Raw genomic sequence first — 25,608 nt, 5'->3', positions numbered from 1 at the left:
GCTTCTGCCTTGGAGAGGAATAGAAGTCTTCCTGAGGATACCGAGAGTTCTCCTGTCCTCCCCACCCCAGTCCCCCAAGCCCATCAATCCTCTGGGTATTAATCAGGAGACAGGCTGTCCTACAGGCACTTCAGAAGAGGTTTCCCACTCTTTTATCTTTGTTATTGATAATTTTCATGTTATTTACCAGTAAATATTCTCAATTCTGATTGTAGTTTCATTTCCCTGTTGCTTCTAAACTTGGCATTTCTCTTTCATGAAATTTTAATTTTTAGTAACGAATTCCACACCGGTTACCTATGTTTTCATAAAATTTGAAGTGAGACTTGGAACTCATTAATTAGTTGCTATAAAAGTTTATACAGCCAGGGACGAGAACTAAGGGGGGTGGAAATGGGAGGGAGGGGGGGAAGGGGCGGGGGGGGGAGGGAACTGTACTTGAATTTAAATTTTGTTTATAAGCAATATTTTTGAATATGTCTTTCCCCATTGATTTTATATATCCTTCATTACAAATACATCCTTATTTAGCACTAGCTTATTTTTGGACCTTTTGCTTTTATCTTTCTATCTATTATTGCATTATTCCCCAAGGATTTGATGTTTGTATTAGCATATGTTTAATATAAAGTAGATGTTCACCCTCAAAATTCTACTTTAGAAATGGGAGGGAGGTGGGGAGCACTGGGGGGGGGGGGGCTGGGATGGGAGTAAAAAGCAGAAAACTGTACTTGAACAATAATTAAATAAATTTTAAAAATTCTACTTTAAAGAAAGTTCCTTAATATTCCCACATTATTTTTCTCCCATCTTAAATATCTGTTCAAATTATGTTTGGTTTTTGTGACTTTATGCAGAATTAATCTTAAAACAATGGCTTTACAATAACTGTTATTTCAGATAAATAGAATTTTTCCAGATGGTGGGAGTGGAAAAAAAGAATTCTTTGTGGGGGTAATGACATTAAGAAGAGGGAGAAAGAAGGTGTGTTCAGAGAATAGGAGAATTTGATGTAAGCATGATGGACATATACTGAAAGAACAGGAGATAAATCTGGAGAATCTGGATAAATCTGGACCTTGAAGAAGGTCCTCTACTTTTTGGAGAGGTGGGGATTTTGTACTGATCAGTTGGTAGTAAAGGAGCCACCAGCTTTTCCCAGCAGCAAAGTACCAACTCAGAATGTCAGAAATATGTCTTTGAGAGATACGGCAGCCCTGTATGCATCAGAGTGAAGGGACAGAAGGAGCAAAAAATGTGCAAAGATATTTCAACAAAGATGTCAATATGCATCACTTTTTACTTATATTTATTATATACCCAACTTGTATATGTAGAACATACTTGCTTTTATCCATATCTTGGAGTCTCTCATTGAACTTAGAAGCAATTTCTGTGAAGTTCTTCACTGCAGAAAAAAGTGAGTCTGAAAGAGAAATCAGGACCTAAATGGCATTGCTCCGTAGCCTAAGTATGCGAACAATATAGGAAGCTATTCTTTGTATTTTATAAGGCATTTATATTTTACATATTACAAGATGAACATGAGTGAAATAAAAAATACATTTGTATACATGAACAAAATATTTAATCATATGGAATAGCAATAAATAACAGATGGACCTAAAGTAGGTCATCATATTTTAGGAATTAACAGAAACATACGGATAATGAATTGAGAAAGAGGAAGTGTAGCGTACCAAATGACACACTGTATGTTTTCATTTCTTGTGGATGTTTCATTGAAATATTGTAAATATTGTCAGCATACTTTCTTAAAACTACAGCATAATCTTGACAGTCAAAAGGGAGCACTATGGAGTTGGCTAGTTCAAATACCATCCCTCCTCGAACCTGGGCCACAGCATGGTGATACTTAAAAGTTGGATCATAGAACTTTTCCACCAATTCATATGTTTCATAAACACTGTGATACAGTGGATAGCTCCTGAATTTGTTTATTTCCTACAAAAAAATAAAGGTAGTTCTTGTAAGATAGCTTATTACATAATACATAGTGCCATATTTACTATTAATATTGGTAGGACTATTTTGGTTAGTAATGAATAAAGGAAAGTATTTAAGTACCTCAATAAGCCACTTACTAAAGGGTTAATATAATATTAAAACCTGACCCAAGTTTTCACCAATTAAAAAATATGTGTGTGTAACATTAATGATATTATAAAAATTATCTTGGAAAGACCTAACAGTCTTGTTTTTAAGAGTACAGGAGATGTGAAAATGTTTCTGAAACAAAGAGAGAATATGTTACATTTGAGTAAAAATCTTAAAAAGAAAGAATTGGTAGAAGAAAATAAGCATTATACAATATCATAAAGGGCAATGCTGCAAATTATTTAATGATTGAAATTCCACAAATGAACAATCCCCAACAAGCAGTGTGCTGAAGAGTCAAGAGTCTGAGCAGGAGAGTTTCAGGAGTGAACCCTAAATCTCACTAAGGAGAGAAAAGAGATACTAGGACAGTTTAAGAAACCAAGACACACCTCAAAGGCAAAAGGCAAAGCTTTTTTTTCAAACTGTGAATTGCTGATTCATGTCTTTCCCCCATTTTTTAGCTGCATATTTTTTTGTTGATATAGAAGAACATTTTATATACATATGTCAAAAAGACTAAGACCCTGGAATCAGCCTGTCAGAATTTGAATGCAGACTTAGGACTTAATACTAAATAACTTGAGGTGGTTAGTAATCCAAAGATAATTAAGCTTTCTTTGCTGCAGTTTTCTTGAAGGTAGAATGTAGATAATATTAAAATCTACCCTCAACACTACCCTATCTAACCTTGTCTAATTTCCTGCCCCAATGGTAGGAGATTAAAAATTTCTTTTCTGGAGAGAACAACTAGTCTAAGAGAAAAGATCAATAAATTCTCAGAGTTGTTTTTCTCCCAGTGAAGCAACTGGAACAGACATTCTTGATCACTCTCCTGTGAAGATTCCCATTTGACAAGTCCCACCCTTGTATATAGGGTTTCAATCAGCTTTTTATGGTCTCACTCCTAAATAACACAGATAGCTAAAAATGACCAGGCATTAGAAGTTAACTTGAAAGATAAAGACCAAACACACAAACTAAAATAAAATCAACTCACAGTAAGGAGGTAATGAAAGAAATAGAGGGGATCCTACAGCTAAGATTGCTCTACCCAACAAAGACATCATTTAGAACCCAAGGGCAGATGAAGAGCTTCCCAGACAAGAGGAAACTAAAGGAGTTCATCATCACCAAACCATTATTATATGAAATGCTAAAGAGACTTATTTAAGAAAAAGAAGATCAAAATTATGAACAATAAAAATGGTAAAAATATGTATCTATCAACAATTTAATCTAAAAAACAAAATAAGCAAACAAAAAGAACAGAGACAGAATCATGGATACAGAGAGCATTTTGATGCTTGCCAGATGGGAGGAAGGTGTGGGGGAATGGGTAAATTGGTGAGGGGATTAAGAAGTACAAATAAGTAGTTACAGAGTAGCCCTGGGGATGTAAGGTAGAGTATGGGAAATTAAGTAGCCAAAGAACCTATACATAGGACCCATAGACATGAACAATGGTGTGGGGATTGCTTGAGGTAGTGGGGGGTGCTGGGTGGGGCCAGGCAAAAGGAGAACAATAAAAAAAATCAGTAAAAAATGAATGCCAGAGTTGAGAAAAATATTACAGAAAGGAGAAAAAGACAGGAATAGAAACAAAAAGAAAAGATAAATACATCAGAAAAAAATCATCAAATGATAAACTAATAGTAATTCAAAAATGAGGAAAAAAGGAAGAAATAATAAAAGACAAGACATTTTCTCCAAATTCAAGACACAGTTTTCAAGACCAATGTGGGGGCAACCTTGCCTGCAAAGCTTCTGTTTGACACTGATGAAAGTGAAACTACTAAGACATGATCTGTTTGGGGAGGAAAGGTGGCCAACCTCTCAAAGGGAAAGGGCCAAGAGCCTTTTCCTCAAGGGGCTTTTATTGGGTTCATTTACACAAGAATACAGGTAAGGATCAAACAATAGGTAGCATTCAAAGAACTATGAGGGCTTATTCCCAGTCAGGGTCCAATAGTTAACAGCTATAAATCTTTGAGGAACAAACTTTTTGCTTGGACCCATACATTTAAATGAGAGCATTCTAAACAAAGCAGGTTTTACAGGATTTTACATATTCTTTTTTAGGCCTGATCACCTGGGGAACCCACTCTTTCCATCACAGGGCTGGACCACCTTCCCCATCATAGGTTTTTAGGCTTAAGTGGATTAGAGTCAGGAAGCACTTCTCCCAGATGGAAATGGGGACTCAGCTGTGCTACAATAGCCAGGGAGCGAGTGTCCATCACTCCCTCTTTGTTGCAGCCCACCCCTGAGTCCTTCCATGATGGCCTCCCAAGTGATCATGTCTGGCTTAGGTTGACCCTCTCTGTGTGAGGAGTCTTACCCATCAAGGACATCAACCATGCTTTGGGGGCAGGGGAGTAAGCAGGGGCAGCTTTTGCTACCAGAGATAAGCTTTGTCTCCTGTGGCTCACATTCCAGAGGTTGCTCACTCAATCTTAGCCATGGGAGGCAGTTACAATTCCTGAAACCAGGCAGAGCAGTTCCCAACAGACCAAAGGGCCCATTATATACATAGTCCAGTGTATGGAAAAAATGGCACAGGCAAGGCATGTATGTAGACCAAAGACAACCGAATCCTAAAGAAAAGATACTAAAATCTTTCTTTAAAAAATATAAGAGACAAAGGAACTGAGATCAAATGGTTCCAAAATCTCAACAGCAATCTCTGAAGACTGGAAAACAGTAAAGCCATGCTATCAAAATTCTGAAGGAACAGATTTTCAACCAAAAGTTTTGTGCCCAGCCAAATTATGAAAAAATTGTATGTGGAATACATATAACATTCTCAGGCATGCAAGGTCTTTAGCTTCCGTGCACCTTTTTCAAGAAGTTCCTGAAAGATGTGCTCCAAAAAAAGTACTGAGTTTACAAGCAATAGGAAGACACAAAATCCAGAAAGCAGAAGGTCCTGTACAAAAGAGAAATGAAGGCACTCTCAGATTTCTCAGTGAAGGAAACTTTCACAGGCCAGAGCTCTACCACAGGCAGCAAGAACAAGCAGACAACCCAGAGAAGTCAAAGAAGAGTCCCCATGGGGACAATGAAATCTGCCATATCACCTGATGTGTTTGAATAGATGAAGAGTTTGTAGTAAATTAGTTATGGGCACATGGACAAAACAAACAAATAAACAGTGTTCTAATCAACAAGTGTAGTTCATAAATGTGATAAGGGTTTTACGTGTTCGGGGGTTGAGAGAAGAAGCAATATAAGAAAGCGGAATAACTATCTTCTCTAGTAAGAAGTAAATAAATACATAAAACTGTTTAATTGAAAGAATCTTAATCTGCTGAGCAGAATCAAATGTAGGACAAGATGAAAGTGGAGTAAGGGACCACACTTTATTATACATTCTTCTAGTTCTATATGACATTTTGTGAACTATATATCTATGTTACTTTGATAAAATTAAAAACTATAAAATTGTCATTATCATCAGCAGTGATAAAAAATGACTTGTATATCTCTTTATTGTTTATACCACCACTGTTATCATAGCTTTCATGTTTAATGATTGGAGATGCAATCAAATAAAAATTCAAATATTTGCAGGTCTTGATAAGAGGTTAATTTCGAATGACAATGTGTAGAGAAGACTCAAAGACAATTTTTACATTTCTTGTTTAAATAACTGGGTAAATACAATACCACTAAATGAAGCAGAAAATAAATTTAAGGGAATATGTGGAGGTTCAAGTTACAAGGCTAAGGGTCCCAGAGGCAGAACTGTCCCTGTGGTAGCACCATCTCCACCATTGAGACTTCTCCCTTCTGTTTCAATTCCTCTATTCCTCTAGTGCTTTAGTCACTTTTCTTGATTCAAAGTGATTTGTGTAGCTAAACCTTATTCATACTCTTGATGCACTTATGGATAGACTTACCGAATTTTTAGTATACCGTGCTCTGCCTGAAGCAATCCCGAGTCTTTGGAAGAACACCTCAAAATCATTACCAGATCCCAACTTGTTAATCCTTTGAGGGATAAAACTGAAGATTATTTGAGTAATTGCTGCATTGAGTACAGATTAAAGATACTTAAACTCCATTTGTACTACTATAAATACAATTTTTAGATGTATCACCTTAAACAAGAAGAAAATAATTAAGAAAATATTGGTTCTGATCACAAAGTATCTACTGTGTGAATATTTTGGGTATGATGACTATTGTTTTTTTGTGTTCCTGAACCCAGTTCTAGTGAGTGGAGCGGGAGTCTCCCCGTGCCAACAGCAAGCAACTATTCGTGAAACCAACCAGGTGTCCTACAATTCAACTCAACACTGACACTATATTCCTGGAGACAGCATTAGATTCCACAGATTAAGGGCTCATTCTCACAAGACTGCCCCACCCACTACTTTCCGACTTCAGAAGCCAGTTGTGTAAACCCAGGTTGTTACCGCTGCTTCCCACCTACCGGCCACAGATTGCAGGTGCCCACAACTCCCTCCCTGAGTTCAATTAATTTGCCAGACTGACTCACAGAACTCAGAGAAACACTTTACATACTAGATCGCTGGGTTATTATAAAAAGATACATATATATATAAAATCAGAAATAGCCAGAGGGAAGAGATGCATACAGTATCAGGAAGGAACACAGAGGTCCCAAGTTCTCCCTCTCCCTGAATCTCCACCTGTTCAACTTGCCTGACTCTCTCCGAACCCAGTCCTTTTGGGATTTTGTGGAGGCTTCATTACCCAGGCATGATCAATTAAATCATTGGCCTTAATTCAACCTTCAGCTTCTCTCCTGTCCCAGGACTGAAAGTTTCAACCCTCTAATCATGTGGTTGGTTCTCCAGGCAACCAGCCCTCTTTTTTAGGTGCTTTCCAAATGCCACTAATTAATGTAACAAGAAACACCTATGTAGCTCTCGCAGCTTAGGAAATACGTGGGTTTTAGAAGCTCAGTGCCAGAAGTGGGGCTATCTCTTATTATAAATCACAGTATAGCAATTGTATAAGTCGCTTTTAAGCAAAGATTCATAAAGTAAAGTAATAATTTCCTTCATCAGCGTATCTATATTTGTTGTATATGAAACAGTTAAAAGAAGCAGAGATTTTGTAAGTAATGAGATATAAAATTTTAAATTATTCATATTGTTGATAGCTATAATCTTAAACTACTGAGACATGTATTCCTCTTCCCTCACTTGTGGGCTTGGAGAAGAAATCTTCATTTCATGTGAACTCCGAGAAGGACTTTTTCTGGTGAAATGGACTCCTCATGGTCAACCCAGGACCCAGATTTTATAACCTAGAGCAGAGCGGCCATGTGCTGACAGGGGCTCCTCATGTACTCTCGTCACCTCAAAGAACCTCAGACTAAACTCTTGTTTCCTACACTACGCTGATCTTGTTTACTTGGCCTGACTCAAACATTGCAGGGAATCTCTGGTTTCCTCTTCTACATATGATTGAGACCTACTCTGTCCAATCAGAATTGCACAATTTGAATACCTCATTTACATAAAAATACTTAGTTGAGAAACTAGGTGGGAACTTTTATTGTAAAAGGTGGCTCCCCCTTGATGTGGGGTGGGGGTGGTGTAGACACAGTTTAGGTTGCTAAATTGATCTGTGTCTCCAGAGCTACAGATCCTTTGTATTCAAATAAATGCTTTTTGTTTTCTATTGCAGTCTAAAATTAATTCAGATTTACACAACCAAAACTGAAATAGTGTCTATATTTTTCTTAGAGTAGCCAAAATATTTCATTGTATAATGTTAAAAAAAATAAAATGTATAGAGTGACCAGGGGAATGAACTATGAGGGGGAATTACTTTCTACCACTATAACCTTTGATTTGTGGGCCCCGCATACACATTACCTGTTCAAAAGAGAAGCATGTTGTGATGGCCTATGTGGGGTTTAACTTCCAAACACATAGTAACATTTCATTTGTAAAGCTCAACACTGCTTTTCCTTGATCAGATGTTAGGGAATTTTGAGCAATTAAATTCTTATTATTAAAGATTAAAAAAAGATACCCTTTTATTTCCAACACAATTCCATACTAAATTCAGTAGAGAGTTTTGTCTGTCTGTTTGTTTGTTTGTTTGTTCACCTGGGCATGCCAACAAACTCTGGTGAAGGGCTTTTTTTATTCCAGCTCTCATAGAGAGATTTGCCTTCAAAGCCTTCATCAGGACTTCGGAGCTACACACGTTGAAGCAGAGAAAGAGAGAGGGGGATGGAGAGGGAGAGAGACAATGCTTATAAATCAGATGTTTTAAAATCTAAAGGTCCATTAACTAAGAAATAAATAGCTAAACTATATTCAGCAAAACAAGGGAAGCAATTCACCCATTAGTGGTCATTAAGACTTAACAATAGTGAGTATCTGACAATATGGGAAAGTACTCATGTTGTTTATTATGTATAAGTGCAATTACTATAACAATTATTTGGGAGGATTGGAAAACCGGCTACACTAAACTATACCAAGCCATTGTATTTAAAAAATGGTTATAATACAAACATTTTTTATGTCTTTTTTTAGTTAAGGGAGACTGCTCTCAAAAACATTATTTCTCCTCCTCTTATTTAAAAAAAAAGGAAAAGAAGGAAGGTAGTTAAAGGAAGGTATTCCTTTTAATATTTCTTCTTTGGCAGTAAGGTTGCTCAAGTCATTAAATAATAGATAATCAAACAAGTGCATTAACATTTTAATTAATTGAATATTTATTTTAATTGTATTAAGTACTGGACATTTAAATACATTTTATGGTTTTATAGATGAGAAAACTAAGAGAGTAAAATATGAGCTACTGTTGAATTCTAGACTTGGAGCATTAGTTGTTATGCCAAAAGCATTTAGCAAATTAGCTATTGTTCCACAGTTACCCATAGGTGATTGAACAATATATGGTATAGAATGTTTTTATTTTACAATGCATAGAAGTCCTATGTTCTGTTTTTTCAACAAATTAAATTTTAAAAAGTCTATTGAGTACCCATGCTTTTTAAGACTTTTTTGAATGCCAGGGATACAAAGTTCAGTAAGACACATTTCGCACTCTCTGTAGTGGGCACTGTAAGTGAAAGTGTGGAACTCGAAGTGCTCGGGGGTGTGGCAGAGGCACGTACAAAGGCCTGTGGGGACACCCCGAAACTCGCATAAAGTGTGGGGGGAAGAAGTTATGCTAACATCTTCACTTGTAGAATAAGAACAAATACAGGAACAAAATAATTCTACTCCACCTTATAAATTTACACAAAACTTTGATAGAAGGGACAGTATCATTCCATTTATTCTAAGGAATGCGAATTTGGAATAGTGTAAAAATATATGACTAAATTCTAAGTTTATCACTAAAAATTGATATGCTGCAATTTACTCTCCCAAAACAAACAAAATGGAATAAAACAAAACCAAAAAACATCAAGCATCACAAAATTTCAGACCTGACCTAGAGAGCAGTGTTTTTGTAGTTATCCCAGGATGCTGCCTGCCCAGTAAACAATATAACCATCCACTTCGCTTAGCATTTACCTTACAAGTATGGTAAGAACTCTCAGAAATACCCTCTTTCCTATATTTACATTTTTACATATTTCATGGAAATTGGTAAAACTGCAGGCAAATGACAGAGCTCTTAAGTACAACATGAATAAATATTTTTCAAATTAATTGTTTTCATTCCTATGGGACAAGTTAAGTTATAAGATTAAACTCCATGCTTTTGAAACCAAAGCTTAGTGATATTTAAGTCTTACTTAAAATCCCTATTTGGAGGGAAATATGTTTTCCTTGCTAATTACAATTCGATTGGTAATTCTATTAAATAGGCAAGTCTTTATTTCCTTTCTGATGAAAATCAGGTAATTAGAAGTAACAGGAAAAATCAGCCACACCAAAAAACTTGTGCAGTATAACTAACTTTAGGAACAGTAGGTTTATGGGGCAGGAGAACCAAAGTGAAGAACTGCCTGTCAGTCCTTTAGGAATCTGGGCATCACCTCTCCTCCAAGTTCGGTACCTTGAGCTGCTATCAGAATTGTAATTTCCATGGTCAGCCCACCCAGTAGGGTTCAGTGGGTTGGAGCCCAGGTCAGGAAGTCAGGAAAGGGGGTAGGTATATGGCCTCATCTGGCCTCTGCTCCTAGCAGCCAGCACTTGGTGTATCTTTTTATCATACCCTTTCTCAATCAGTTAGAAACTTTAAGTCTTCCTACATCCTGAGTTACTTGATATCATTAATTATATGAAGGAATATAAACCAGCCTTAAAATGAAGGAATTAACCACCCGACTAAGTCCTGGTTTGGCTACTGGATAAGTTGTGTCACTTTGGCGGCTACTGCATTTTAAGCTCCAGTTTTCTTGTTTCCAAGTGGGGATATAGTCACGTTGCCTCTGAGTGGTTGGGACATCTAGGATACTGTGTGTAAACATTTTATTAGATGTAACGTCCTATGGAGTAGATATTTGCTATTTGAAAAAAAGACAAATTATAAAACAACACAGATGCTTAGCGTAATAATGGATCTCAAGATAAAAGCACTTGCAGAACTCAGATTTTCTAAAATTATATTAATTATCTGTACCTCCTTTGTTAGGTTGTACACCAAGCTGTACATCAGTGGGGTGCAATCAACTCTCAGAGTGTAGTTTCCTGAAAGATAAAGAGAGGATAGATTATTTTTCATTTCATTTCTTTATTTGACTCTCATTCAAAGACCATTCACAGCTCTTTAGCCAGCATGATCCTTTGAAAACCTGAGTCCGATCAAAACTATCTAACGCCTGGTCCTCACCATGGCAACTCAGTGCTGTAGATGAAAGCACCTCAGATCACCCCTCCAAATTTTCGCCTCCCGCTCTGCCACACAGACTCCTTCTCGGGGTCTGTGTGCACACAGCTCCCTCAGCCTCGAACAGGGCTCTGCATCACAGCTGCCTGGTTTACTCTCCCACTTCACTTAGACCTCTCATCTAATGTAGCGTTTTCTGAGAGGCTTTCTCTGAATGAGAAGGGCGAGATGCAGAACCATTTAGCTGTAATATGGTATCAAAAACCTGTATATGGTAGTGAGAGGCAATAGAATGTAGTGGTTAGAAGGATAAAGTTGAAACAGTTTAGTATGATATTGAGTCTCAGCTATACCCTTTACAGACTGGGTGATCTTACAAAGTTACTTAGTCCCTCTAAATCTCAGTTCCCTCTTGTATACGAGAGAGAGAGAACAATTCTTACCTCACAGGGTTATTGTGAGTACATACGAAATAAACTTTAGTATGTAAAGCATTTAAGACAGCAACACTGTTGGTTTGTGTGAGCTAAATTCTACATACGTTTGTGCCCTTCGTGCCTGATCCTGAATATGATGGGGACATGAGGCAGCATTTTAATACAGAGAGTAACATAATCAGCAAAAACCAATGGTTTAAAAACATATTAAAAAGGACAGATGAGATGATAATAAAAAATAATAATAAATTAAAAAACATTCAAAATCAATTCTTAAAAAAATTAGCAGTAAAGAGAACTTTTATTTTACCTTTGAAGAATATATGGAGTATTTATTTGTGTAGAGGCAAAATGTCGCATCTTATGTGTTTTTAAGGGTAATAATCATAGAAGCTGACATTTTCTAACATTCACTCTGTGCGAGGCACAGGTCCAGGAGTTTTGAAACACTAACTAGTTTTGCCCTTACAAGAGCCTTTGAGTTGTTCTTAGTAACTCCACGTAGTGCTGAGGAACTAAGACCCAGAGAGCAAGTAACAACCCAAGGTCACACAACACACTAGGAAGTGGCAGTGACAGGAATAAGGCCAGGCCCTTAGCCGGGAACCTAAGATAAGGAGAAAAGAATAATTGAAATGCTCTGCATAAACCAACTTAGGAAGCGATGGGAATATAATCAGCAATATTGTAATAACTGTGTATGATGTCAGGTGGGTACTAGATTTATTGGGGGATCACTTAGATACATGAATGTCTAATCATTATGTTGTACTCTTGAAACTAATATAACCTCAACTGTAAATGAAAAAAGTATATTTTAAATATGTTTTATTGATTATGCCATTACAGTTGTTCTATTTCCCTCCTTCATTCCCCTCCATCCTCCACACCCCCCCTACCATTCCTCCCCCTTTAGTTCATGAACACGCGTCTCAAGTTCTTTAGATTCTACATTTCCCATACTATTCTTGCCCTCCCCCCTTCTATTTTCTACCTACCATCTATGCTACTTATTTTCTGTACCTTCTCCCCCCTTCTCCTTCTCCCACTCCCCTGTTGCTAACCCTCCATGTGATCTTCATTTCTATGGTTCTGCTCCTGATCTAGCTATCCTCTTAGTTTGCTTTTGTTTTAGGTGTGGTTATTAATAACTGTGAGTTTGCTGTCCTTTCACTGTTCATCTTTTTTATCTTCTTTTTCTTAGGTAAGTTCCTCTAACATTTCATATAATAAGGGCTTGGTGATGATGAACTCCTTCAACTTGACCTTATCTGAGAAGCACTTTATCTGTTCTTCCATTCTAAATGAAAGCTTTGCTGGATAAAGCAATCTTGGTTGTAGGTCTTTGGATTTCATGACTTGGAATACTTCTTTCCAGCCCCTACTTGCCTGTAAGGTCTCTTTTGAGAAATCCACTGACAGTCTGATGGGAACTCCTTTGTAGGTGACAGTCCCCTTATCTCTTGCTGCTTCCAGGATTCTCTATTTCATTTTAATCTTGGCTAGTATAATGATGATGTGCCTTAGTGTGTTCCTTCTTGGGTCCAACTTCTTTGGGACTCTCTGAGCTTCCTGGATTTCCTGAAAGTCTGTTGCCTTTGCCAGATTGGGGAAGTTCTCCTTTATTATTTGTTCAAATAAGTTTTCCACTGGTGGCTGTTCCTTTCCTCCTTCTGGTACCCCTATAATTCAGATGTTGGAAGGTTTAAAGATGTCCTAGAGGTTCCTAAGCCTCTCCTCATTTTTTTGAATTCTTGTTTCTTCATATTTTTCTGTTTGGTCATTTTTTTCTTCCTCCTGGTGCACTCCCTTGATTTGAGTCCCAGATTCCTTTCCATCACTATTGGTTTCCTGTGCATTTCCCATCATTTCAATTAGTTTAGCCTTCATATGTTCCTCTAATTTGTGAATAAAATCAACCAGTTCTGTGAGCATCCTGATCACCAGTGTTTTGAACTGTGCATCTGAAAGTTTGGCCATTTCTTGGTCACTTAGAGTCATCGGCTCTGAGGCTTTGAGTTCTTCTTGAGCCATGTTTTGGTCTGTTAGCGCCTCTTACGTATGAGGAGGGGAGCCTTAAGTGTTCACCAGGGCCGGGCCACCCAGATCACTGAGTTGTGACACTGTATGTGGGGGCAGGGTCAAACAGGGGCAATAGCGGTCCCCTCTGCTGCTTCCTGCCACTGGGAACTGCATGGTCTGTCTCACTGCTTGCTCCTTCGCTGGTTTAGCTGCATGCTAATGTGTGACCAAGGTCAGCCTGTCGCCTTTTGCCCTCAGTGGGTCCGCTCATTGCTGCTCCACAGCTGGGATCCGCCCACGGCTGCCTGCGCGCCTGAGTCGAGCATCTGGGTCAGTCCGATGGATCTTTCCTTTCTGACCCTGCTCCGCTGCTGGCTCTGCCCCTCTTACCAGTCTGGCTAAATGGTTCGTTGTTGTCGGACTTCCGTATAGTTCAATTTCCTGTGTTTTAGCTGTATTTTTGTTACTAAAACTTTGTCATCTTTAAACTTGGTTATGTGAAAAGGCACAATGTTTCCACCCACACCTCCATCTTGGCAGAAGTTGAAAAAAGTATTTAAAATAAACCTCCATTAGTCTTGTTTGGGGGGAACAAAAAATTGTTCTTTTTTTGTTACTTCATATTAAAATCACTGAAATCTTTAGTTGCATGATTCATTTGTCCATGGAGCAGGTATTTACTGAATCCCTACCAGGTGCAAGCGATCTGCCAGAGGAAACAAAACAGTGCAGCGTTCTCAAACTGGCATTCTGGGGCTCACAGCTGCTGTGAGTCAGGGGCAGGAGCCTGACTCAGCAGCAGCGGAGTCTGAACCCCAGGCCAGTTAATTTGCCTTCCTTATCACTGCCTGGTTTATCAACTACACTGCTCCTACTACCATGACCACCTCTTTCCCTGTGGGACTAACGGTATTCACCTTCTATAGAAGAATCGGCATTAACGTAAGCCACAGCACGCTCCTGAAGGAGTCTGGAATTCTCCTATAATATGAAAGAAATAAAAGCATAAACGTACAGCCATAACCTTTCCCCCCAAAACACACATCTACATTAATTGTGTGCAGATTTATGAATTAAGCTGGCCCAAATTAGCCACGAATTTGAAATATAAGATTTCAAAATTATTTAAGAGAATTCTTTGAAAATTTGGTAAGGATAACAAGTAAAGCATTTTTAAGAGTAAAGTGTGAAAATAAAACTGCATTTTAATTTGTTAAAAGGAAAGAAAGTTGATTACTTAACCATACTATCATCTATCCATTTCTTAACAAACTTGCACGACCTAAGGGATCTTTTCAGTGGAAGTCTTCTCATGGATATCTCATTACTTAAGTACAGAATCTTGGCTGACTCACGGGAATGAGTTATTTCAAATATACCGGTTAAAAATAAGTATTTCAATAATGTCTGCATAACCTGAAACATAAAGTTCTTCGGTAGGATGGCACCACCTACTGGTCAACATTAATCATTGCAGTTTTAAAACAAGTATGGAACAAAGTTTTTTTGAGACATCAAGTGAATTCTGAATCTCAAACAGGCAATTTCCTAAGCATCATAACTATAAGAAAAAAAAACAGAAAAAATATGCCATGCTAGGTGACAAAAACAGTTTGAAAGGGAAAAATCACAACCTTAACATATTTAGGCTCTTCCTGATGCCAGCATAAACCATTTTTGTCTACAGAAGCACTGCTCCCCCCCCCACCAAAGAAAATTGAAAGTTACAGGGCTTCTCATAATTTCTGGAGTATAATAGCCCAATTAATATTTTTCAGCATGACAGAAAGTTAATAGAATATGTGTTGACTTTGAATATATTTACAGCTAATGCCTTTATTACACAAAGTCAACAATACATGCAGATAATATTACTTTCCAAAGGGCTTAGTAAATATTCTGTTGTGGGGCTTTATGCCTCGCTGTTAGTATAATTCAATTTAGACTAGGTCATTATGATATAAGGAAAATAATTGTGAAAAATATAACAGTACACAAGTGCAGGGTGTATTTAAATGTGGTTGGCTTTAGGAACCAATTTGAAAAGGGTAACAGAGACATCGTATCTTATTTTGCTGTTTGGTTTCTAGTGAATATAATTACTTCCTATCACACTCTCAGAAGATGAAGTAAAGTTATTTTGACAATTGTCATTTACTGTCTCTAAAATGTTCAAATGGAACTTATTCTTTAGTGACAAAGGTATTTTTTGTCACTAAAGATATTTTATTGATTTTTTTAACAAGGATATGATGCTTCAGACTTTCTGAAAAAAATGTTTGAATATTTTCTCACTGGATTCACTTATTATTTTTACATGCTTGAGAATTAAGTCTGAACTACTTTCTCATTATAAAAATATTTATTGTAGCAAATGATCAACCAACCTCTGCCCACTCAGTAGAACCAAGAAGCCCAAATTCTTCTGCATCCCAGCTTGCAAACAAAATTGTTCTTCTAGGCCGCCATCCTAAAATATATGTATGTACATGTAAACACTGGGAAAGTGCACAATATATCCAAGACGGTGCCAAGCCTAACAGAAACAACAAACAAAATCATGGATCGTTTAGGTTTGTAATGATGGGCTACATATAGAAAACCATCTGTGGCCTGCAGCTGCCTGGAATGGAAGAAGAGAGTGCTTGATGTGGTCTGTGTTCTGAGAGCAGATAAAACAGAGAAAATCCTTGACCACTCTTGCATGTTGTTCTGGCATCACATGATTGTTCAGGGTCAGCTGGCTGTATGATTTCACTCAAGTCTCTGCCAGGATTAGTCAACAGCAGCTCAGTTAATGTCTGCGGTTACTGAAAACTACGTAATTCAATAGGGAGGTCGTATGGCTCAGAGTCAAGAACACTGGCCTTGAAGTTAAAGAAAGATCTTATTTCAAACCCTGGTTCTTTCACTTACTTGCAGTGTGACTGAAGGAAAGTTATTCACACTTACTAAGCCTCTGTTTCTTCATCTGTACACTAGGAATAACAAAGTAAAGATACTACTTGATCGAAGGATTAAATGGAGTAATATTCATAAATATAGCATGTAATAAGTGCTCCAAAAATTTAAGTTGCCTTTATTTCAGTAAGTATTTCATCTGTGCTTATTAAGAATGTGGATCCCTATACCTTTTGAGTCCAGTGTTTAATTTTTGTCAGGTTTGCTGACAGTATTATTCAAACTTCCTTTAATTTTTTATTCCTCCTCTTTGTGTTCTTCGACTCTGGAACTGACCCAGTGATGTTTTGTACTGACCACAGGGAATCTTCTTACAAACTCATGAAAATGTTTGTAGTAATATTAAACACTACAGAATTCACAAATTATGTAAATTCAGGTTGTTGTAGTTTTTCCTTCTAAAAATATAACATAGCTGAAAAAATAACAACATAAACACTTTACTTAAAGAGAGGCACTGTAGTTTTGTGGACTGGTAGGCAGAAATTTGAGTTTAAGCCCTGGTTCTCTGACTCTGCCACACACCAGATACATAATCTTGAGTGAATTACCTGATTCTGTAAACCTTGGTCAGCTTTTTTGTAAAATGAGAACAGAAATATCTAGGTAAAATTCTCTCTGGTTGTTATGAGTTCAAAACAGATAGCACATGTGAAAACATCGTTTCTCTGAGAAAATAAGTACCATACAAACTTAAAATGTTGTTTTACCATTTTTTGTTGTTGCTAAAAACAATATCAACCACATTTACATCCCCTAGATTTTTTGTTTACAGGGTCAGTAGGCAGAGTGGACTTCCTACTTTCATTGCATAATAATTATCTTAAAAAGCAACTATTTGAACTAAAATTTTTTTTTGCTTTTATATGAAGATTCTAAAATGACAGAAGTAATGGTGCTAAGAGTATAAACCTAAATTCTGGAGAGCAGTCGAACGTTGTGGGTTTGAGAATGCAGACATTGAATTTTTACCGTACCCTATTAGGCAAGAAGACCAGTATTTTTCTCAATAAGCTCTGATCTCCCCAGTTACTTAGTAAACTTGACCTCATGTATGAGGCTTGAAGAGCCTGAGGAACTTCTGCTCACAGTTCTCAGACCAGGAAGCTTTGGTTTATGGCCTAATTCTAGTGCGTACTCTTCAGTGAGGAAACCCATTTCCATCTTCTTAGTTACGAAGAGTGACCACTAACAGTGTAATTCCTTTACTTCAGATTATAGTCTAATATATAAATATTAATAAAGTGAATATCACTATATAAATATAAAAATGAATAAGCAATATAACTAACTAACCAACATAATACAGCCACAGTTTATTGAAAGCTATTATGTGCTACTCCTAAGTACTTCATGCTGCTCAGGTGACATAGTTTGCACCTGTCCTATCTGGTCACCCTTCACACAAACCAATGAGGTGGCATGTTTGCACTCACTTAAGAGAGAATTAAACTGAGACTCAGAGAAGTAGGTCTTTTTTACTCTTTGTTTAAATTACCTTCTTTTTTCAGAATTCCAAAACTCCTCACAATTTCATGAACAACAGCTGCTCCACTCTGAGGGTCAATGCCACCAAACACCCATGAGTCACGGTGACCTCCAAGAATGACATACCTGTCTAGAAAGCAACAGTGTAAAAATTACTTGTCATTCCAGGTCAATATCATAGCATATTGCAAATGACTCAAAGCATCTAAAAACAAAGCATGCAACTCAGAGGAAGCCCTGGCCAGGTAGCTCAGTTGGTTAGAGTGCTGTCCTGACACCACGAGGTTGTAGGTCTGATTCCTCGTCAGAGCACAGACAAGAATCAACCAATGAATGCATAAAGAAGTGGAACCACATATTGATGTTTCTCTTTCTTTCTCTCTAAAATAAAATTTTTAAAAAAGATTCAAAGGAAGATAGTAAGGTTCCTGAAGACTTGTGTAAATATATTACATATTTTGTTCTGATTTAGATGTACAAAGACAATAAAAAGTGATAAGCAAATGAATAGTATTACAGTAATTATAAGTATAAACATAATGATCATTCAGTATAAAATTACCCTAGTCACATCTTTATATAATTTCTTATTACTCCTCTCCTACCTACTCAGCACCGTTTTCATAATGATCAGATTGAGAGAGCACAGTGGTCACATATCAAGTTCTCCACTTCTTATTCCTTCTATTTATTTTCAAGACACAGGTCAAGGATCTTCCCCCTTTATGAACTGCTCCTAGTTTCCATAGGGGGAGGGAATTGCTTCCCTACCCAGCATTCAGAACAATCTGTTGAGATCTGAAAAAGCATTTACCACACTTAGACATATGGCTCCCCTCCCGACTGTGAGCACCTTACCCCCAGACGGTGTCCTTTGTCATCCTGGCATCCCCAGTGCTGAGCACAGAGCTGGCACAAACTAGGTGCTCAGAAGATTCAAAATTGCCAGTTATACAGTGTTTCATTTTTATTGGAAGCATATCAATGCTCTTGATCACTAAAGGAAAGCGCTGGCTTGCTTGTAAGAAAGATAGACAATTTAATTGGATCTGTTTTGGTAAAAATGTATAACCAAATCATTTCCAAGGAACTGGAATATAAGGAAGTAAGACTCTTTATAAGATGTATTAATCTCCAGATCATATGAAATCCTATGGAAATCATGTGTTTATATACTTCATCGACTTCAATAAAAATCTATGTAAAAATAATTATTCAAGGTTACCTTACTTTTTTAATGCTGTCTTTTATATAGATATTTATATTATGAAGATATTTTGCCCATGCAAAACTATGTAATAAAAGAATCCATAAAACTCAAGAAAATACCTAAAATCCACCTCTCCCTGCCCTTCCTCCCTTGATCCTCTAAGTAAAGCATGCAGACTCTGTCACCAACCTTGGTTATCTGACCAACCTAGCCTCACCATTTACTTTTCTTTCTTTACAGCGAATATCACAATACAAAATTACCTTATGTTTATGTATTTTTGTCTTCATGTAAGTTCCATTAGGTCAAAAAGTCGCTTTGCTTTGCTCACCTGATGGCCCCAGAGCTCAGAGTGGTCCCTGGCCCAGGAGACCTGCAGTTTGATGTGTGCTGATGAGCTTACCTGGTTCCACTGCTCCTCTGAGAGTTCCGATCACGTTGTAAATCCTTGTCACCTCGTTGTTGGAATGGATGTGCATCTTGACTTTTCTAATGCACACGTAAGGAACATATTCAAACGTACTGGTTAACAGATTACGGACAACAATTTTTTAAATTTGATATCATTGTTTAAAAAGGTTTCTAAAGGTGCACAGGCAAAGATTACATTTTGCCAGCTGTCCAATTATAATGATGTAAGTGTAACTAATTGTAACCTCCTCTTCACCCTGTGATTTGGTTCCCTGCTGGTACTGGATAGTTTTTACTTTTTCAGCCACCCTCTATAATTGCTTTTTAATTTACATTAAAATAAAAAGGCTTCCTTCCCCTAAAAAGAGTTAAAATAAAAAGTCTCTTACTGTGTAGAAAAATTTCCAGTAAAGCCAGGTCCAACACTGTAGGGCACTTTGAGACTTCCTTTCCAGCTGCTATCTGGTGGTGCTGTGCCACCCATTTTTCTGTTGAACATGGAAAGTGTTATTAGCTGAAGGAAGCCATGAAGTTACAAGTGCAAATGTCAATGAACTTGCTTTCTTGAGTGTCTGTTCATAAGAGCTACTATGAATCAGCAGTGCTTTGCACATGAAAAGCCACTCAAACCCTTACTACAGCTCTTGCGAAGTCAGTTCTGTCACCTCCACTTCACAGATGAGGAGCATGGTGCTTAGAGAGACTAGGTAACTCGGCAAAGTCATGCAGCCGGTAAGTGGGATAGCTGAGACTCAAGTCTCGGTGAAGAATTCAGACCCTGTCACCAGTTCCCAATGGTAAATCATGTGAAAAGTGCTTTCCAAGGCATGCTCTTAAGAGACAGTTTGATGTCAAACTTTTGGGGGTTTTCCACCCATTATGTTATTTCTCATGTGGATAAATACATTCAAAACATGTATATGGTCATCCTTTACAAAAGGACATTATGTTATGTATGTCACACACATGTGTTAGGGAGAGAGGAAGAGCAAAAGAAAGATTTCACTTCAATCAGCAGTCCCTAAACGTTTCACAGATTTTTTTAATTCATAAAAGTTGAAAGATACAGACAGGCCAGCCAGTGCATGCCACCAGCCTGGTTAACTCTTAGCAGGGGACTGAGAAAGAGATATGATGATGTCTATGGAACGGTGGGGTTTATGCAGATCTACCTCAACATATCCACCTGTACTGCATTAAGAACACAAACTGACTTTTTCTTTATGTGAGCATAGAAACCAAATATACCTTTGCTAAAAAGCAGAGAATAAAAGAATAAGGTTCAGCCCTGACTGGTGTAGCTCAGTGGATTGAGTGCAGGCCTGCGAACCAGAGGATCGTGGTTTGATGCCCAGTCAGGGCACATGCCTGGCTTGCAGGCCAGTTCCCAGAGGGGACACATGAGAGGCAACCACACATTGATATTTCTCTCCCTCTCTCCTTCTCTTCTCCTCTAAAAATAAATAAATAAAATCTTTACAAAAATAAAAGAATATGGTTCAAGACAAACTTTGAAGTGGAAAACGTTAGTTTCCTCATTTTTCTGTGCCTGCACACACATGCTTGTTCCCCTATTTGGAAAAATGTGAATAGTTTGACTTGATATAGAAGCTACTGAAAACCTAATACTCAAACAATATTAATATTATTTATAACTAGTTTTCTTCTCATGAAAACTAATTATAAATAATATTGTTTAAAAATTCTCTATCAGATAAATGCTTATTTTCCCTTTTCCAATCTCACTAGGAAGTTTGGCTAATAAATATAATTTAAAGTAATATATGATCAAATTTATTTATTTACAATAAAATTTCACATACTAAACATCAATTAACAAAACTGGACATCTTCCTTTGGCAAAAAAGTGTAATCAGTAGTCAAAACAGCAAATAAGTGTGCAAAAAAGTTATAGAAGGCAAGTGAAGAAGAATATACACAATGCTTAATTATACATAAAATATTTCTACAATGATATATTGTACCCTGATAACACTGAATATTTTGGGGGTAGAAATGGGTAAAATGGAAGCTTTTTACTGTATATTCCTTTGAAGTTTGAACTGCGTAAGTGTATTTTCTTGTACGTAATTGGAATTACACTATACAGTGTTTTGCAATCTTTTCTTCCCACTGGATAGAACAGCATACCATTAAATATTCTTGTACAATGTGTATTTTCATGGCTTTAAGCACGATCATAGCCAGTAATGTATTTGACCACTGATCAGTTATTGAAGAATTGTGTATTTTATAGTTTTCTATGATTAGAAGTAGTGTTAAAATCACTTTCACCTTTTAAATATCATGACCATTTAGACTTTATTTATAGACATATTTAGAGAAATGCAGAATCCATGCTGCCTGTGTCCTACCCTGAATCTTAACCCATGTGGTAAACCTAAGAGCCCCAAAGATAAAAATACCAGGGTACTGCTCCTTAATGTGCCCTTCAATTGAGTGATCCCTCCAATGCTCTGATGTGAGCCTCCTCACCTGTAAAAATGAGGGCATGGCTCTAGCTTATATAAAGGGTTTTTTTAAATATATAGTCACTACAATAAAATAACCAAGAATGTCTTGAATTCAAAGAAGAAAAGAGGTTAACTGGCCAGTTGCTGTGGTTCCAAGCAATTCTACTTTTAAAGAAGTCAGTGTTCTCTCTCATCCTAAAGGGACATGCAGATAAGAAAAAGCAGGGTAAGAAGGGGGAAAGTGTTCCAACGCCCAGTTAAGCAATAACACATTTGGAGATGTTTCAATCATGAAAGCATAGAGAGAAGAGGAACACAGATGAAAATGAATGGAAACTGCTCTCAGTGTGTTATTCCAGGATCTCCAATAAGTAGCTAGTGAGAGGATTAGATGAGTAAGAGATTTATTAGCAAAAAGACCCATGAGAAAAATAGCAAGGGATGCAGGGAAGGCTGAGAAAGCCATCAGACTGTTAGGCAGGTGTCATAAGGGGTAAAGACAAAGGAAAGGAAGAAAAGAGTGCTGGGTGGTAGCATCAAGTTGAGGAAGGATATCAGAGAGTCTTGAGCCAAACTTCCCCATTGGAAGAGCCCTGTGCTTTCCATAATGGGCCTGGTTTAGCATCCCTGACACACTCTGTCACTGACTGGGAGTACCTGTAGGAAGCATGGCCTTGACACAAACAGGTGATGCATTTCAAAGCCGTGACTGGAGCAATTAATCAATTATTCTTCCTGCATTTGGGCTTTCCTGCACTCCTTTTCATGGCTGTCACACACGGAACCACCACTCTATAAAACGATGATAAAATCTGATGCTTCACCCACCTCAGAGAATTTCAACATCCAGTAACGAAGACAAAAGCATAAAAGTTGAAGACTGTCAATAGAGAGAACCATGCCATGGCTTTGTTTCTCAGAAACTTACTCCAGGAACTTCTGGGCATCATGGTATCCAATTGGATGAACAGGGATACTTGGAAGACCAACAGCCTCTGGGAGTTCGCGTCTATAAGCATATTCTGAAAAAAGTTGAACACTCTTCTAATGAAAACTTGGTCCTTTTCAAAATATTTTCTGTAAGTCATGTTAAACATATTTTCATATTGTATCTACTAGAATTGTTAAAAAACAATTTCAAATGTTAGCAAGAATGTGGAGTGACTGAAACTCTCATATATTTCTTGTGAGGGTATAAAATTATACAGCCACTTTGGATAACTCTTTTGAAAAGCAATGTTGAACAGAAATGTGCAGTATGATAAGCAATTCTGCTCCTCAGTGTATATACCCAAAAGATGAAAATATATTGCATGTTTACAAAAAGATCTGTATGAATTGCTCATAACAGCCCCATTTGTGTCAGGCAAATACTGAACATAGTCCAGGTTCCTTTCAACAGGACAATGAAAAATTTATAGTACAGCCCTGGCTGATGTGCCTTAGTGGACTGAGTGCTGACCTGTGAACCTAAAGGTCACTGGTTTGATTCCCAGTCAGGGCACATGCCTGGGTTGCAGGCCAGGTCCCTAGTTAGTGGCGTGCTAACGGCAACCAATCAATGTATCTCTCACACACGATGTTTCTCTTCCTCTCTTTCTCACTCCCATACACTCTCTCTAAAAATAAATAAATAAAATATTTTTTAAAATCTTATGCCCTGGCTGGTGTAGCTCAGTGGATTGAGCACTGGCCTGTGAACCAAAGATTCGCTGGTTCAATTCCCAGTCAGAGCACATGCCTGGGTTGTGGGCCTGGTCTCCAGTAGGAGTGTAAGAAACACTGATGTTTCTCTCCCCTTCTTTCTCCTTTTCCCTCTCTCTAAAAACAAATAAAATGTTTTGAAAAATAAATACAAATCTGTAGTGCAGTCCTACAATAGAATACTACTCAGCAATTAAAAGGAGCAAATGCTAATACAATAACACGGCTAAATCTCAAATCATTATAATAAGTGGAAGTATGAGGGCACAAAAGAATACATACCATCTGATGCACATTATGTTAAGTTCAAAACTAGGCAAACTAATCAATGGTGACACACATCAGAAATGAGTTGCTTCTGAGAGGTGGAGTGAAACCAGACCAGGAAGGAGCCCAAGAGAACTTTCCGAACTCGTGCAAATGTACTATGTTTTATACTGAGTAATATAAATATATGTATTTTAATAACATCCTTTTAAAGATTTTATTTATTTATTTATTTTTAGAGACATGGAAGGGAGGGAGAGAGAAAGGGACAGAAACATTGATCGGCTGCGCACACACCCTTATTGGGGACCAAACCTGCAACCCAGGCCTGTATTCTGCATGAAACTGGCGACCTTTCACTTTGCTGTATGATGTCCAACCAGCTGAGACTCACCAGTCAGGGCACACATGCATCTTTAAAAATTAACTGAACTGAACTCTTAAGATCTGTGAAATGTAGTACGTGTAAAATCAACTTCAAAAAAAAACCCCACATATATGCTGTCATTTCTTTAGAGTAAAAAAATAATTTTTTCATTTTTTCTCCAATTTTTTAAATTATCTACTAAGAACTTCACATGATTGCAAAAGCTGTTTCTTTTTATTGGTAAAATGATAATGATATGTTTGACAAAATTTGTTTTAAAGTACTCTAGAGTAATAATAAGTATAAATAAATAAGGAATGAATAGATGAAACGAGATTAACAAAATGTCTCTATCATGCATTATACATTATGTGATGTTATGTATTATGTATAAAATGTTACATACAATGTATGTTAGACCTGTTCCATAATAAAAAGTAAAAAGAAAAATTTACAGAATAAGCCACTAAAGGGAATTCAATCAATGTAAGCCCCATAGGGATAACATGACTTTTCTTCCTAAAATGCCATCATTTAAATTACAGGATAATCAACAGAAACATTCCAGTTAATCTCATTTTATGTTCATAATTTTAGCTTTGCATAATTAACAGAACTTGGGACAAGTTGCATTTGTAGAAAAAAAAAACAGCTTGGGAGTAAAAAACTGAAGTCGGTCCAGGTATATCTATGTGATTATTATAGGATAATATGTATTGCTTAAAATAAATAATCTATGACAATGTACCATGTTCCAAAAAGACTTACAAAACCAAAGTACATAAACTTTAGGGGAATCTATAATCTTATTTTAAAAAAAAACAGGTGAAGAATTAACATGGAAATGCCACAGATACTTTGGCAACCTACTTTATCCAAGTTACACACCTCAGTTAGTTTTAACCCACACAAACTAAATGATCACAGCCTTTTGTAAATGTCATCAAATAGCTAAGCACATTCCAATAAATTAGCTCCCATTGTTAATGATCTACAGTTTTACAGGGAGCTATTTCAGCACAAGACAATTGTGTGGACTCTGGAGCCAGACCACCTGACTCTGAATCTCAACTCCTTCCTCATTTAGTGGTGTGATAATCTGAGGCAAATTGCTTACTTCTCCTAACCTCGTTTCCCTCCTCTGTCAAATAGAGGTAATAATTCTACCTAGTATGAAGGATTATTAATAATACTACCTAGTTTAAAGAGCTGGCATTTAGGAAAAACTCCTTGAAATTTATCACTATTGTCTTTACATAGCAAAGATGCAGTAAGCATTTTCTGGACTCTATATTCTAAATGTCCCACTTTCAGGGTTTGTAGAACTTCTGTTCTACTATCCCTTGTCCATAGCTGTGAAATTCCAAA

The 25,608-nt window shown here is 37.2% G+C and overlaps 1 protein-coding gene across 3 annotated transcripts in view; it reads right to left on the bottom strand.

Moving 5' to 3' along the window:
* The window catches only part of LOC119044483 (Putative N-acetylated-alpha-linked acidic dipeptidase), a 55,528-nt gene that overhangs the window by 6,162 nt on the left and 23,758 nt on the right, over positions 1-25,608 (bottom strand). For all 3 annotated transcript variants that reach the window (XM_037138837.2, XM_037138838.2, XM_053670720.1), the window contains 11 exons: positions 22,831-22,924; positions 19,818-19,916; positions 19,421-19,506; positions 17,818-17,937; positions 15,746-15,828; positions 14,276-14,339; positions 10,693-10,760; positions 8,211-8,302; positions 6,021-6,111; positions 1,701-1,965; positions 1,345-1,426 (listed from right to left, as the gene is read on the bottom strand). In XM_037138837.2, coding sequence (XP_036994732.2) covers positions 1,345-1,426; positions 1,701-1,965; positions 6,021-6,111; positions 8,211-8,302; positions 10,693-10,760; positions 14,276-14,339; positions 15,746-15,828; positions 17,818-17,937; positions 19,421-19,506; positions 19,818-19,916; positions 22,831-22,924 — 1,144 coding nt within the window. The remainder of the gene's footprint in view (positions 1-1,344; positions 1,427-1,700; positions 1,966-6,020; positions 6,112-8,210; positions 8,303-10,692; positions 10,761-14,275; positions 14,340-15,745; positions 15,829-17,817; positions 17,938-19,420; positions 19,507-19,817; positions 19,917-22,830; positions 22,925-25,608) is intronic.

This window comes from Artibeus jamaicensis, unplaced genomic scaffold (genome assembly GCF_021234435.1).
Source record: "Artibeus jamaicensis isolate MK-2021 breed Jamaican fruit bat unplaced genomic scaffold, CSHL_Jam_final contig_64, whole genome shotgun sequence".
In the NCBI taxonomy this organism is placed as follows: Eukaryota; Metazoa; Chordata; class Mammalia; order Chiroptera; family Phyllostomidae; genus Artibeus; species Artibeus jamaicensis.
This window is presented reverse-complemented; position numbering and strand designations above follow the sequence as displayed.